General features: G+C 40.9%; 1 protein-coding gene across 1 annotated transcript in view; it reads left to right on the forward strand.

Moving 5' to 3' along the window:
• Window positions 1-12,456, forward strand: part of DAW1 (dynein assembly factor with WD repeats 1) — a 38,697-nt gene extending 26,241 nt beyond the window's left edge. The window contains exons 7-13 of the mRNA XM_019737349.3: window positions 934-1,041; window positions 2,767-2,873; window positions 3,771-3,873; window positions 4,690-4,804; window positions 7,432-7,508; window positions 9,313-9,475; window positions 12,054-12,456. Coding sequence (XP_019592908.3) covers window positions 934-1,041; window positions 2,767-2,873; window positions 3,771-3,873; window positions 4,690-4,804; window positions 7,432-7,508; window positions 9,313-9,475; window positions 12,054-12,088 — 708 coding nt within the window. The 3' untranslated portion in view covers window positions 12,089-12,456. The remainder of the gene's footprint in view (window positions 1-933; window positions 1,042-2,766; window positions 2,874-3,770; window positions 3,874-4,689; window positions 4,805-7,431; window positions 7,509-9,312; window positions 9,476-12,053) is intronic.
• The last annotated feature ends 4,383 nt before the right edge of the window (window positions 12,457-16,839 follow it).

The following is a 16,839-nucleotide window of genomic DNA, read 5'->3' on the forward strand; positions in this document are numbered from 1 at the left end:
GAGAATGTATGAGCTAGAGGCATGTTAGACAGGGTGGGGAAGGTGCTGTGGAGGCAGGTGAGGACAGAAGGCGTGAGCAAAACAGCAATCCGCTGTGCCGTTTTCTTCCGCTGTCTTGGCTGATTGATGAGGTAGGGAAGGCAAATACAACAGTTTTAAAATAACTGATATTATTATAAAATTATCTATAATTATAAGATAAAATCCCAGCTTGACACATGTTGTTAGGAGTCTTATGGAGGGTGCAGTGGAAACATAGGGACAAAGTGTGTGGAGGATACTGGCAGGAGTGATGTTTCCAGGGTGTCATTTGAATGGAGGATGATGGACCAGGAGGAAAAGGAGGAGTCTCAATGAGAGGGAGGATGCCCTGGTTGGCAGGGGGCATGGTAAGGAAGTGAGAGGGCTGGCGTATTGGGGAATGGGAGCTAGAGACTGGTGTGTCGGCAGTGAACCGTCTGGAGAAGCTGATGCCGAGGTCCAGGGTGTGGCCGTGGGACTGAGTATGAACGGAAGCCCAGGATCACGGGTCTGGGGCTATTGGCACTAAAGCCACCTGGGACTTGGAATTGAGACTGGGAGCAGGTAGCCAAAGTCCTTGGTGAGTGAGGTGGGCACGAATGAAAGAACTGTGAGGCCAGCAACAAGGGAGCTGGAGATACATGGCGTGAGTCTCAAAGGTGACAGGTTTTATTCTTCTGTAGTCTGGAGGTGATCAGGGAGCCAGTGGCCCTGCAAGCCTGAGCTGGGTGGCTTGGGCTCTGGGATTCAACCCGTGGATAGCAGGCTACTCATATTTGGTATATTGCTGAGTATTTGTGCAAAGAATTAGGCTGAATCTGCCAAAATAGTTACACCTTGAAGCTTTTTTATATAAAATGCATCATTTAAAACTCCGTTTGTCTAAAACCCCTCCCATTTCATGTCATTCAGGTGTGTTTATCATTCAATCCTCAAAGCACATTGGTAGCTACTGGAAGTGTGGACAAAACGGCCAAACTGTGGGACATTCAGAACGGAGAGGAAATAGTCACGCTCACGGTGCGTGAATACTGTGAATAACCTCAACGTCTTACATTTTTATTAACCATCCCTTAGGATAAGCTTATTGTTTGTGTTTATTTTTATTTGTATTACAAAATTTTAATTGTATTGCAAAAGATATATTTGAGCCATTGGTTTTCAGACTGGAGTGAGAGAGGGTTCCGGTTGGTTTGCTGGCTGCTCCAAAATCAGACGGAAGTGCTGGGGAAGCCAGGAGAAGAAGCCAGGTTTATTCTGACTCCCTTCAGCTGATAAGCCTTACCAATTATAGTTTAAACCCTCTTGTCATCCGTCTGGCTAAAAGCGAAGTAGGCGGGGGCTGGAAGAACTGCAGAAACCGGCCAGAAGATTCCTCAAGGAATGATAGTACTGGTCTCCGCCCTGCAGTCTTAGAAACCTCGTGTGTTACCAAGTCTGACATGATAAGAGGCAAGTGGCAGGAGGGGAGCCGGCCAGAGGGCACTGCCCACAGAGTGAGTGCTGATGGTGTGTCTCCACGGGACCCTCTGTCACCACCACCACACATCCAGCACTGTCCTATGACCTGCTACCGTCCATTTCTTCTCACCCCGGCCCAAACTGCCAAACAAAAAGAGGGCAGTTCGCCTTGGCAGTCAGCAGGAACTGTGGGAGGAAAAATCCAGTTTTCTGATCCTTTCAAATGATAAGTGAGTTTATAAAAAAAGGGGGAACCCCTCCTTAGGAGAGCTTTCTCTAAGAAAGTTAAAAAATGGACTGGAAAAAAAAAAAGACAGGAAAAAACAGTTTTTAACTAACACCAAGGGTTTTTCTGTCTTAAATCAGAGTTGCTAGCATTATTAATATATGCATTCCCTTTTCTGACCTCTGTTCTCATCATTTCTGTGGGTCACTGCCTCTTCCTCTTCCGTCAGACAGAAGCCTAAGCAGTCAAAGGGACGAGTCCTGCCCTGCACTTACCTGTCTGCCACCAGAGACTACATTCGTTTTGTGTGATCAGAATTTTAATGTTCAGCTACATTTAATTTTTTGTCATTTGCAATCAACCAGAAATTTAATTTGTAAAGCAACTCTTGTATTACTTAAAAAGGAATTATTTGAATTTACTAAAATAATTAGGAAAACAAGGGACCTGCTCCGAGCAGAATCTACTGCGGAAAGGGGCTTCTTGCCATCATCTCAGACAGTTTGATTCATTAGCCCTTGATGGTAACCAGGGCAAAGTCAGGCCAAAGGCCAGATATTTATTAATCGATCATGTTAAATTAATGTAAGAATTTCTTTTTTTTTTAAGTTATTAACTTCACCTCCCAAACCTGTTTTTCTTTTGCTTGTCACCTACTAGCCGTTAGCCCATATAGTCCTCTTTAGTGTTTCCAAGACAATGTGAGAGAAGACCTCTGATGTCTCCAAACATGCCTTACTCTTTGAAAACAAAGGAGCAAGCAAGCATGTTTATTGAGTTAAAATGGACTTGCTTTAAGTGTCTGCCCATTTTTAGCAAATCTACAGAAGTGCGCAACCATCACCAAAACCTCGTTTTAGAACGTTTCCATCACCCCCAAAAGAGGCCTCATGCCCATTTGCAGGTCCTCCCCTTTCCTACCCCAGCCAACTGTGACTCTCTTTTCCTCATGCGTACAGCTTTGCGTTTTCTGGCATCTTCGTTTAGTCTCCGATGATGTGCATGTGTAGCATTTGCGTTATCTAAAGGCACACACGACGGTATCTGTTCTCTTTCAGGGACATTCAGCCGAAATCGTCTGCTTATCCTTTAACACCTCGGGAAATAGGATCATCACTGGGTCTTTTGACCACACCGTTGCGCTATGGGACGTTGAGGCTGGAAGGTATTCTTAATTTTTGAGAATTGTTCACCTGACTCGGAAGGCTCAGAAGATAATCTTCATTATTTATTAGTTTAATCTTAAATGTGCTAACTGTGCTCTGGATTTGGACAGGAATAGGACGGACTGAAAGCGCGTTGTGTAGTTCGTTCTTTAAGGATAGTTCTGATCCACAAACAATATGTGATTTCTCAGAATTGTGAACAAATAATGCCAAATAGAACCATAGAAGAGGAATGTTGGCAATAGCTTGGTTATATAGCCGTAATTTATTCCATGTACGATGTAATCGAATTTCAATGGCTTGTCATTATGGTCAGCATGGATATCATGAATAAATAAAATCTCGGCTAATTCCCCAAATTTAATTTAGTCCAAAAACTTCAATTTCCTTCCTAATTATTTTTGGTCCTAGTTGCTAAGAAGTTAACCAAATTAGCTTATTTGTGCTGTAAAACTCCACTCTTGGAATTGTCTGCATTTTGATAGAAGGGCTAATTATTGGGGCTACCGATTAAGGCGGGTACAGCGAGAAGTGAGAGGGAAGGAAGGGCCCTGTAGACATTGATGGGTAGTTTCTCAACTGCCAGGCATCCACTCCTCTGGTGTAAAAGTACTTCTAGAATTTCAGACTACTTCATTATTTTTTACCCATGCCTTTTGGAATTGTTGTCTTAAGTAACATTGTTATCTTTGATTGTTCAAAATTTAAGTGTATTTTTGTTGAAACAAAGTTAGCAGTTGCCACTTTTTGAGCTACAGGAAAGCTATCTTTGTTTTGTCATCAAAGACATTGTTTTGCAAAAACTAGAATTCAGACTCTGCCACCAATGGGCTTGCCATCGTTATGTGTGCGCATATCCTGAAATAAGGCATCTTTGAATCATTTCCACTTTGCAGGAAGGTGTACACGTTAATTGGGCATTGTGCTGAGATCAGCAGTGCCTTATTCAACTGGGATTGCTCTCTGATACTAACTGGCTCTATGGACAAAACCTGCATGGTGAGCTCCAGAAATTGCTTTGCTTTGTTATTCTCAAGTCTGTGCTTTTTATTGTTAGCTATGCATTGCAACGTTAACACATTTCAAAGCTGCTGTACAATGAAGACATTAATTTATAAGTAATAATGAGTAATTTGTAAATTTCAAGTTTCTGATGCCCCAGGTTTAAAGGAATTATGATGTAGTAAAACAATTTTAATTGATTCAAATGTATTAGAAGATCTCATTTTAAAAGGCACATTATTTTTATTCAATGTCCCTCTATTCATTTATTAAACATTTATTGGAGTGAACTTGAAAGAGTCTCAAACAGTGTATCCCTGCCTTTCAGTTTCTGTTACTAAGAGCTTATGCTCTGGAATTATTATTTGATTATATTTCACGTGTCTTATAATCTTAATGCTCTTTTCATTTTCTAGCACTGTAGTTGTAGGTCAAGCTCCTGCTCATTTGGTGACCTTCCTATGAAAAGAGGACAATTCCACTCCAATCAGTGAAGCGTGCACTTTGAGATTTTCCCCTAATGTAGTGACAGATTTGCACTCCCCATTCTAAATGTCTGTCTTTGATCTTCGCTGTGTCTAAAGTGTGACTTGTTAGATGGTTGACTATGGTCTCTAGTCACGAATCAAGGTAAAATTAACAGAACGTGTGAAAATTATACACCTGATTTTGGCACAGTTACTTAGCCAGCTGTAAGGATGTCATAGACACTACCTTTTTGCACTCTTGACAGGAAATCATAGTTCTTTTCTTCTCCTCCTCCTCCTCCACCTCCTCCTCTTCCTCCTTTTTCTTCTTCCTCTTCAATTGCAGCTGTGGGATGCTACCGATGGAAAATGTGTGGCAACATTAACAGGCCATGATGATGAAATCCTAGACAGCTGCTTTGATTACACTGGAAAGCTTATTGCAACTGCTTCGGCCGATGGTAGGTCATCTGCTTATACATGTAATCTGGGGAGGGGTTTATGCTTTGCTTGCTAAACATGCATGATTCTACACGATCGAGCATCTCCCTGGTGAGCAGCTATGACACTCTAGCTGCTCATCTCTTTGGTGTCCAGGAGTGTCACTGCATTATGTGTGTACCATGCTCTTGATAACCACGTGTGATGCTATACGATGTCTGCATCATCTCCTTGACAACCACATCTGATGTCATACCAGGTCGTCATGATGTCCTTGATCATGGTATGTCATGGCACATTCTGGGTCATTTCCCTGATGTCCCTACATTATGCCACACTATGTGGACCTCCTCAACTTGACCACCGTCGATGGCTCTATAATAAATCTGCATTATCTCCTTTGTAACCACATGTGCTGCTCCACGATGTCTAGCAAATCTTCGTGATGAACTTATGTGATGCTATGTTACACATCATGTTCCTGATTACCGCGTGTGATTCTATACCATGTCTATGTCTTCTTATTGATAACCATGGTCTGGTATGACACTTATGTGTGCCTCAACTCCATGGAGCCCACATATGATGCCACAGTACATCCATGTCATTTCCTTGGTGACCATACCTGCCATTATATTATTTTGCTGGTGATTCATTTTAATTATCCAGTCTTTATTTCATCACTGTCCCTCTTTCCAAAACTACCTCAACATACTTGCTCTCTCACTAGGACTGTTCAAAGGTGATCGCTTTGATCATACATACAAGTTCTTTCTATAATCTGGAATACACACAGCCTGAATCTGAACAATTTTATTTTTTAGAGTAACCGCCTACTTTTTCATCTTCCCACAGATCTTCGCTTTTAAAAATCATCCCTTAACTGTAATTAATCTGCCCTTTTTGTTTTAAATATCATTCTTATTTATACAACAAACTCCATTCAACAAATATATATCTGAAGTAGCTAGTTTGTGGCAGGAGTCGTTTTAGGAACGTGGGCTATATCAGTGAACAAAAGACACAGGAATCCTAGCCCGTGTGCAGGAAGACACAATGACCAACACCATGCGTGTGTTTTATATGGAATGTTAGATTTTACAGAATGTTAAATGATATGGAATGTCAGGAGTTGGTCAGTGCTTTTGGAGGCAGGGGAAACAGGCAGGGATGTGAGGGGATAGATGAGAAAAAAATACAAGTTCAATTCTTCTAGTTTTGTTTTCTCTATGAGCTTTTATTTATCCTAGCAGTAATTCTGTTCTTTCCTTGTTTGCTAAGACATTACTTCAAAAAAACCCTTGTTTTCTTTTGGCGTGTTTTGTGAACCTCCTCTCAGTCTGTGCTTTCCAAGAAGCCTTGATATAGACCAATCATTTTTTATCTCTGGTCTTTCCTCCTCATTCCCTTCTTAAAACTGGATCTCATTCAGTAGAGTTAGTTACCTGTGCAGGTACATTTGTTTCTTTAGGTCACCTTTTTACTCCTCATTGGATGTAACCCCAAGGCTGAAGTTTTTGGGTGTCTTATTCATATTTTTATCTCTTTAAAAAATTAGTTTCAGATTATCTTATTTCTGTGTTTTCTGAAATATAAAAATACTTTTGTGTTAATTTAGAATATTACGGTATGCAGGACATTCTCTTTTGTGTTGTTAACAAACTCTTAAAACATGTTAGTCACTTTCCTTTAGGGCTTTTGAAATGTCCCACTAAGTAGCAAGTTTTTAAAATCATGTTAATGCTAAAATAACAATTTTTATCATTTTGTCTACTTCCTCCTGAAGTTGACATTGTCAGAAAGGTAAGTAAAAACATTAAGATGTTTTGCTTTTCTTGGAATGAAAATTAAGCAACCAAATTTTTCTATCCTTGATAACTTTACCTCCATGCAAATGCTATAATTTGCAATGAGAAAGCATCTTTCCCCTTGCCAGATAAATTTTAACATTTTTTGACAACAATTTCACTACAGCTGTTTTTCTTCTTCTATGCTTATTTAACCCCTCCACTTCTTAATTCTAAGGAAATATATATGCTGCTTCTTCCATTTATCCATCCATCCATCCATTCACCCATCCCTCCATCCTTCATCTGTTTATTGAGTGTCTACTATGAGCGTGGCACATCTGTACAGTGGAGAATACAATAGGGGACAAACCATTTTGTTAGCTCTTTCTGTTGGAAAGTGTTTCCTAGTGTCTGCTGTTTGCTCGCTGAGTGGTGGCCGCTGCTTCTAGGGTGGCCTCGCGCTCCTTCCATAACCTTAGACTCATATTTGGTGAATGATGGCTGGTCTTGCTGCTTATTTCATGCCCAGCTTCTGAAGACTTGTTTTGATTCCTCTTCTTTCCCCTTTAAAATCTTTTTTCTTTCTGAATTCCTGCCTCTCGGCCTTTTCTACTTTGGAACCTATTATCTCTTTGTATAAGCTCAGGGCTAGAGAGTCATGCCATTCACTCTCTTCTTCTGCAGGGGGACAAGCCTGCATTTACAGCATTAAGTGGTTGGCTTTCACTGCAGGCAGGACGACAAACCTAGCAGAGTGCTGTGTTTTAGAGGGATAGATGTTTGGATAAATTAAGGCATATGGTTCAAAGTTCTGTATTCCTGATATATCTACATATCTCCCCACTTCTCTCAAAAAGGAACAGCAAGAGTTTTCAGTGCAGTCACAAGAAAATGCATCACCAAACTGGAAGGTCATGAAGGGGAGATTTCAAAGGTGAGTAGCTTTCTCATTTGGAGCCATTTATTTAATTAAAACAAAATAGACAACATGTTTAATATCAATAGGTGTATTGGCACCAAGGTACAAAGGTTTGTCCAATTATCTCATTCTTTCTAGAAGTCACTTACCTAAAGACTTTATTTTTAATTGTGTCCTCAAACTCAGCAAAATGATTTCTAAAACCTTTCAAAAACTATAAACAGTGTTCTCCGCAGCCATCAGCAAAAGATTTAGTTAGCTGAAAACACTTATTAAAGCTATTTAAGTAGCTTACGACGTGCTTTTCTTGGTTCTAGTAGACGCACAAGTTTATAGTATGCAAAAAACATGCTGTGTAGCAAGTATCAAGTGTCCTGTAAACTAGATGCAATTGAGGAAGTATTTCATGGAAATATTTAACACCCAACAAAGTTTAAATGACCTATTTTGAAACTCCAAAGCTGTAGCTTAGAATTTCATATAAACTCCCCCCAAAAGCTTATTCATGGAACAGGGCCATCCAGTCAGTGATCTGAGACTTACATGTGTCCTCGAAATTTTAGAGAAGGCTGGGACATGATGACTCTTACCTCCCTGCTCAGACCAGTTCCTCGGTCTCATACCTGAGATCAGATTTGCTCTTTCCTTGTGAATTAACCTGATGGCTTCTTGTCTCCAAAGGCTCCACCTGCTTCCCAGACCTGCCCCCATGTTCTTGCCCCTCCTGCATTTGTACCTGCTGCTAGTGGCCGTTGCCAGCAGTGCAGAGCACATCATTTTCACTGGCTGGCAGGAAGGGGGATAGAGGAAGGGTGGACATGGCAGACATGCTGAGGAGACAGCCAGCCAGGTCATAGTCCTGACTGTCTGGCGTGGTAGCTATTGACATGTGTGGTGCGGCCCTCTCAACAGTTCTGTATCTGTTTTTGTGTGCCTGTGAATATAAAGAGTTCTCAGACTCTATGTTATTGCATTTTATGCTCATGTGATATAGTACTCTTTGAATTGCCACCGTAATGGTATTTCTATAGAGTACCAAGCTGAAGGTTCATTCATTCATTCAGCAAAGGCTTTTTGAGAGTTTCCGCTGTGATAAGCATTGCTCTCAGCACCAGTAACACAGTGAAAAAAAGACATGGCTCTGTCTTCATCAAACCTTTGGTCATAGAGGAGATGGCACAAATCATTGCCTTCAGTAATTTAGAAAGGGTTATAAACATGGCACCCTAAGGAGTGGAGGAGCCATGGTTTTCTTTGACTGCAGCTCAGATACTGTTTGACGATGCCTGGCACATTGGAGGCACTCAGAACATATTGATGGAAACTGCTGTACACCGACTGAGTAGCATTAGACAGAAAGTCCTCTCTTACGTGCCCTGATATTGACAGATTCTGTGGCACAGATTGAAGGAGGAGCTGTATGCTTCCGCTTACAGAAAGGTGGGCTGCACAGGTGGCATCGGGGTTGGGTATCGAGATGCCTGACTTGTGTTCTCATCCACGCCAGGGTCCTGCCTCTTTGTTTGCATGGAGAAAGGCATCACGAGTCTTTAGAATAATACTCAAATTATAAGAGTGCTTTGGTCTTTATCCTTAGAATTGTGAGGGGGTAGACAATTCAACTTTTCTGTCTCGGTTTTCAGATGCATGCATTAGTCCCTGCAGTGTTTTTCCCATCACGAAGGGACTGTTCTGTGAAAGAATAAATACTCGTACCAGGCTGGGAAGGTGACAGGTGCTTAGCCATGTCCCCTTTTTGCTGATAAAAAATATTTATTACACAAACCTGTGATGGCTTTCTGTTCTCTCTCTTTTGCAGATTTCTTTCAACCCCCAAGGGAACCGTCTTCTCACAGGCAGCTCTGACAAAACAGCGAGAGTCTGGGATGCTCAGACTGGGCAATGCCTCCAGGTTCTTGAAGGGCACACTGATGAAATCTTTTCATGTACTTTCAACTATAAAGGCAACATAATCATTACAGGTAGGGGAGACATGAACACCATAGATTTCATTTTCCTTTTAAATTGCCTGAGTTCCTAAGCTGAATACCAAAAGTGGTTCACCTTCACCCTCTCTTCCAGGGTCCCTGGCTCATCTTGGTGGGTTCTATGTCTGTTATTTAATTTTGGTTGCATCGTGGAACCACAGGAGTGAGCTCAACCCCTGATTGTAATGCTTTGTGAATTGTGAATTTTAGTCGCTCTAGACAAAGTAAGAATCCCATCGCCTGCATTGCTGGTTACATTTCCCAAGGCATTGTGCATTGAACGGTTAATATTCAGTCCATGTCAGTTAAATGTTAGTAAGTAAAACAAGTCAGGACCTGGGTTCTCCACAGTTGGGCTTATAACCCATTAGAGGTGTGTTCATTCTTTGAGCTACGTTGTTTTCTCCTTCGATGTCCCACTAACGTGCTAATACTTAGGGAGGAGAACACATACTGAGCATTTTTCAACCTTTAACAGTGAATTAACCATATTAGCAACAATTTACAAGAACTGGATTGAGAATAGGTTAATTTGGATTGCAGAAAGGGGAGAAAGATTATAAGAATATGGTACAATGTTAGTGCGGGGCCCCTGAAGGGGCCTTGGCAGGGAGTGGATGCTACAACAGAATGGGCCAGGGAAACCCTCCGAGGACACAGAAGACCCAATTTCCCAACTCTCAGGGATTCCCATTGTGTTGAGTAAATTTACAAAGTTGCTTAATTCTTGTAATATACTCAATGTCATGTACGGAAGGTTGGCTTTGTATAGTGTCTGGTTAGGTAGCTTCGTAGTCATATAACTTCAGGAGTGCCAAGAACAATCTCCTCTTTTGCCCTAAAACGCCTCCCCTTTCTACTTAATTATGGATGAGTTCTAAAATTGCAGATTTTGTTGTTTGGATTTGTGATGTTCACGTTACTAAAATGTAGCTACTCCTAAAACAACACCATAATGAGCCATGTGTTTTCTTTTCTTTTCTTTTCTTTTCTTTTCTTTTCTTTTCTTTTCTTTTCTTTTCTTTTCTTTTCTTTTCTTTTCTTTTCTTTTCTTTTTTTTTTTTGTGTGAACACAATGTCAGGTTCTTTCCCATAGCAAGGAAAGAGCTGGGAGGCTGTGATAGAAGGCCCGGGATGCTCCTGCAGGGAGCTGCTGCCAAGGGAGGAAGAAGGAAGCGGGGCTGGGTTGGCAGAAGACCAGCCTTTCCTAGCCCACGCGTTCCATGTTAGGGCACTCTGCAGTACCTGTTCCCTCAACTCGTTTTCACAAAGAGCTGGAGAGCTCATGGAAGAAATAGTAGTGTCTGTGCCTTGTTTCAGTGCTGGCACTTAAATTCCTGAGCTCTTTTAAGGTAGCATGAATTTCTTTAGTGTACCCCAAAGCCCCAAGGTGTTAAATACTGGCCCGCTGGATGGCAGAGATTATTCGAATGGGGGTGACACTGCTGCTTTGTCAGCAGCAGAGCCATCGCTTTGTGTGAGCTGATCTGCCCTATTTTCTTAGCTGACAGTGTCTGCCATGCATTTTTTTCACCGATTGCCTGAGGATGGGTTGAGAATCACATCTGGAAGAAAACTGGCCAGTGTGGTCATTACATTTTTAAAAATATAAGGTGCTTTTTGGTGGAATGTGCAGTTTTTACAGGCTTTCCCAATCCACCTAGCCCCGGAGGCTTTTTATATTGATGTTATGCGCCTGGCCTCTGAAGTGAACCACCCCAGGTTGTCATTTGCGGAGATGGAATATGAATGGTGACCCTTGGGGAGAAGGAGCATTTCAAGGCTACTTTGGAAGAGTGTCTGTCATAGCAGGGGAAAGCGTGGGCAGGATGGAAATGTCACATTTTGACTGATGATGAGAAAAATCTGTTGACCTTTCGGTATGTTCCGAAGTGGAATGTGCTGTCTCCTCATAAGCTAACACTCAAACCTGGAGATGTTCAAGTTCACTGTCTTTGCACCTGGTGGCGATGTTTGAGGGCCGGGCAGGGAGAACACGCAGAGGGGACAGCTGGCCTGGTTGCAATCTCAGGTCCTCTTCAACTCTGCGATGACATGGATCTTTTTTAAATTTTTTTAATTTATTTTTTAAATTTATTGGGGTGACAATTGTTAGTAAAATTACATAGATTTCAGGTGTACAATTCTGTATTACATCATCTATAAATCCCATTGTGTGTTCACCACCCAGAGTCAGTTCTCCTTCCATCACCATATATTTGATCCCCCTTACCCTCTTCTCCCACCCCCCACCCCCCTTATCCTCTGGTAACCACTAAACTATTGTCTGTGATGACATGGATCTTGCTGGTGTGGACGTGAACTTGCGTAATTTAGAACTAATAGGAATCATGCAAAAGGAAAAAAACAAAAAGACAAAGAAAAAGAAAAGACATGAAAAGAAAAAGATTCTCACTCCCAAACAGCCCGAGCTGAATGGCTCAGCTGGGCACTGAGACTAGCACATTGAGCGCATTCATAACTATCAATGACCCAGAAAATGACAGCTTGTATAAAAAAAGACAGTTAACGAAATATAGGAAAAATAACGTCGTAAAATTTGTCTTAATAGGCAGCAAGGATAATACCTGTAGGATATGGAATTGACTGAAGGAAGCCGGTCGATGAGCGAGGAGACAAGAACTGGAACTTCACAGAGGGCAAGCCAGCTATTGTGATAATTCATACGTTCTTTGTTTTCTTTTTTCCCCACAAATTGACTGTTTATACACTGTCCTTAGCTCCACAGACAAGACCATTAAAATTGATGAAGTTACATCATTTCTTGATATTATTTGATTGAGATGACTGGAAACAGCATAATGTTTGGCAAATGTCACTGGTGATTTCTATTTATTTTTTAATAGCATCACGAGACTGATACATGAAATCAGAGTACTTTAACCATGTGTCTCCTACATTGTACCTTGAAGGCTATTGTTATCATTTCTGTTGAATAAAATTTTCAGGGAAAATGCGTTGTGGATTATACATCTATATTTATGATATATGTTTTTATGGGGACATGTATGTCAGGAATTTGATTAGAAGTTTTGTTATTTAGTTAATTATTTTACCGTTTGCAGCTAAGAATGAAAAAGGCAATTGCAGAAGAGAAGCTTAATCTTTCTTCTCTCATATTCAAGAATATATCCCTCTTGACTCCCCCAAATGTTGAGGACCTACACTGAATGAAACTAGGGCAGAATATAGGGAAAATAAAATGGATCTTATTTAATAGCAATGTATTCTGGATTCTTAGTGGGCTGAAAAAAATGTAGGCAGGTTTATCTAAAAGGAAAAGTGAAACAGACATTTGGACTCTGAATTTAAAAACCTGTGTGAAAACCAATTGAAGTACTAGAGAAAACCATCAAACACCAACCTGATTGCAGCTGAAATATTAAGAAACTTTTTTTTTTTTTAACTTATTCAACTCAACTCCAAAACAACAAACAACCCAATTTAAAAATGGGCAGAGGACATGAAGAGACATTTTTCTAAAAAGGACATACAGATGGCAAACAGACATATAAAAAAATGCTCAACCTCAGTAACCATCAGAGAAATGCAAATAAAAACCACAATGAGATACCACCTCACCCCAGTCAAGATGGCTATCATCAATACATCAACAAACAACAAGTGCTGGTGAGGATGTGGAGAAAAGGGAACGCTGGTGCACTGTTGGTGGGAATGCAGATTGGTGCAGCCACTTGGAAAACAGTATGGAGGTATCTCAAAAAGCTGAAAATGGAACTACCTTATGATCCAGCAGTTCCACTCTTAGGTGTCTATCCGGAGAAATCCAAAACTCTAATTCAAAAAAGTTTATGTACCCCTATGTTTATTGCAGCACTATACACAATAGCCAAGACATGGAAACAACCGAAATGCCCATCAGTAGACGACTGGATTAAGAAATTGTTGTACATTTATACAATGGAGTATTACGTAGCCATAAAGAAGAAATAAATCTTACCATTTGCAACAACATGGATGGACCTAGAGAACATTATGTTAAGTGAAATAAGTCAAACAGACAAAGACAAATACCATATGATCTCACTTATGGTGGAATCTAAAGAAAAGAATAAATGAATGAACTAATCAGAAACCGTTTCAGAGACATAGAGGAAAAACTGCGGGTTGCTAGATGGGAGGGGGGGTGGGGATAAGGAGGAAGGTGAGGGGATTAGAAAGCAGACAGTAACCACATGATTGTCACGGGGTTACGAAAGTCAATTTGGGGAATGTAATCAATAATGTTGTAAAGATTTTATAGGGTATCTGATGGACACTTGTCTCGTTAAGGAGACCACCTCAGGGAAGATGTAGATGCCTGATCACTGCACTGTACCTCTGAAGCTGAAGAATAATGAATGTCAACTACAATTTTATATATTATGTATATAGTACAAGAAGCAGAGCACAGCATTAGGAATGTAGACAGTGGAAATGTAATGGCTGTGTGCGATGTCAGAGGGGTAGTGGATGGGGGGGTTGACACAGTGTGAGGGATATAAATGATAAATGTCTAACTATTACCTTGTTTTGTGCACCTGAAACTAATAAAACAATTTTTTAACAGGCCTTTCTATGAAAAATGCTACAATGCATATTAAAAATTAATGATAAAAGATAAAGTACAAGATAAAACCAGTGATACCTGAATCCCGAGCAAGAGAACGCATGAGAATTTTATAGAATCATTTTGTTAATAGTAAAAATAGTATTCAGGGTGGCTAAATCCTTCTTGACATCCCCCAACTATATACACAAATGATCTCCTTGAGTCCTCCTAGCAACGGTTACAAAGCTGATAACAGTCTGATTTTTCAAATGAGGAAGGTGAGTCACAGCGAAGTCAAATAATTTACCAAAGGCATCCAGATGTTAGGTGTGAAGTTGGCTCAGCACTCAGAGATTGCATTCTGTTACACCACGTTCTTAAGCGAGTGAGGCTTCCTCATGGGTGAAGAGTATCAGATCCATCAGTAGGAAGGTTTGGAGTGAGAATTACCTCTCAGGTCATCTATGGATGTCCAGTCCTCAAGAAGAAAAAATAAAACACAATGAAATAAACAAATGTTCAGTGCAACTGCTGGAAGGAGGAAGTTCAGAAATGGTGAAATCAAGGAGAGCTTTGCTTAGAGAAAACAAGGCCAAAATATAGCTACTTCTATTAAAAGTCTAAAGCAGCTGCAGACCTTGACTCTATCTCTTTGATGACTTTAGGGAAAGTGGCAATACCATTTTGTTCCATCACTCAAAAGAGTCAGCCAGTGTCTGGGCATGGAGCTCACCATGTGTCTTCCAGAAGAATTTAGATGTAGGAAGCCCTTGACCAGAAAATGGCTTATTCCTCACATTTTTATGTATTGAGGGATTTTTTTCTTTGTAGAATATTTATGAAAGTTTGTAGATATCCCAACCCACTTAAAAAATAAGTGTTTAAATACTTAAGATCATAAGAACAGTGATAATATACTGTTTCGTGTCTGTCTCTCAGCCTGTCGACAGGTGAAGTTATTGGCTAGGAATGCTGGAGGCACTCACCTGGGCCCGTACTGCTTGTGGCAGCCCCCAGAGACATTTCCCCACCTGGAGCCAATGTTGTGGCTGGCCCTTGTGTTTCTTATGATGGCAAGACACACCTCAGCAACAACCATCAGGGAGTTTTGAAAGAAAAACAAGGTTTATTACAAGTCCTGGAGGGTACACAGCACTGCCAAGGACCACACAGCAGGTCACGAGTAGTGAAAGGAGGGGGTGTGGACCTGGGCTCTGCCTTTATTAGGGTTGAGGGTGGGGTGCCTGGGATTTTGTGGGTTCACTCTTTATTGGTGAATTTAAAATACAGGAGTGGGAATTAGTGTTCGGGAAGGGACAAGTGGGGTTACCCAATCAGTGATCTAGATTACCCAGCATTTTCTAAAAGAGGAACTTCATGGGTGGGAGAGGCCTGGCTCTTTGTCTAGCTGTTTAGCGTAGTTGGTTCATGCTGCTGGCAACGTGTTTATTCGAGATGGATGGCTGAAATGGATGCCTTGGCAATCAAAAGCTTAATGTCAAGCACTTACACTACATACGCGGATACCCACTTAGTTTTCACCTGGAGTATGGTAGGGTGGAGTGAAGTGTGTATGGGGTCTGGAGTCAGAGTGCCTGGATGTACATTCTGATTCCAACTCTTAATTGTTGGGCAAATTGCTTCACTCTGTCTCAGTTTTCTCATCTGGAAAGTGGTGATAATAATAGTTCTTGTTTTGTGGATTAGGATGACCTGGCACATAATGAGGATGGTGATACATGTTGGCTGCTGTTCTTATGATCAGTCACTGAGCAGTCATCATTAAAAAGCTGTTTCAGATATTGTCATGCAGGGTGTCACGCAGGGTCTCTAGTCCTGCTCCCGCATAAAGAACACAGGACATGGTGAGGCCAGAAAGGTACACTCACGGAGCCACAGATAGGGGAGTCACACCACTATAGTCTCGCTGGTGGCTGGGTTGGAGACAGGAAGCAGGAGCCACACTATCCGCAAACTGCCGTCCACTTTGCTCTGCCAACCAGCCTCACTTGTTAACTGTAACCCGCGCTTGCTAGCTCAGCCACCATCTTCTTGCTAGCCCCCATTTGCTGCTAGCGTAGCCATGGCAGTTATATTAGTGGCCAATGGCTCACTGGTTACAGCTGACGGCCAACTAGCCACAGCTGATGGCCATCCAATCACAGTTGATGGCCATTTACTACCCTAGTGAGCACCTTTCTACGTGAGGGCGAGAGCCTGGAAACTGCACTCCTGGCTCTGTCCCCACAGATATGAACACATTTTCCAGGCAAGAACACAGTGTTATTTACTCAGAAATCATAGTTGAAATATATAATTCACTTATGTATTATAGTATCTTAGGGAGAATTATAAATCAAATTTTTAATCAATTAAATTAAAATTTGACAGCCCTGGAAACCTGTCCTTTTAAAGGGTCTCTGTTGAACAGAGGAGCTAAGATATGAGGAGATCATCACCAAAGGAGGTCATGGTCTCTTCCATCTTCACATATTTAGACTTCGTATAGGATTTTATAAAAGTGGATCATCCTCATAAAAATGAAATAGCTTTTCTAACAACTCACATCTAAAACTACGGTAGCTCATGATTTAGCATTAATGCCCCATTTAAACACAAAATAAGTGCTTCTTGAACTACACAATGCTTTTTATACATGTAAATTTTATATTGCTATTGAAAAACACATCAAAAATCTTTTAATTTAAATCTTATGTTTTATTTAATCTAGTGAATAAATTATCTTATGCTTTTTTCACTGTTGCTTTTACTCTTCAAACAATAT

Source organism: Rhinolophus sinicus, chromosome 17, assembly GCF_057876585.1.
Source record: "Rhinolophus sinicus isolate RSI-liver-muscle chromosome 17, RSI-T2T, whole genome shotgun sequence".
NCBI lineage: Eukaryota > Metazoa > Chordata > Mammalia > Chiroptera > Rhinolophidae > Rhinolophus > Rhinolophus sinicus.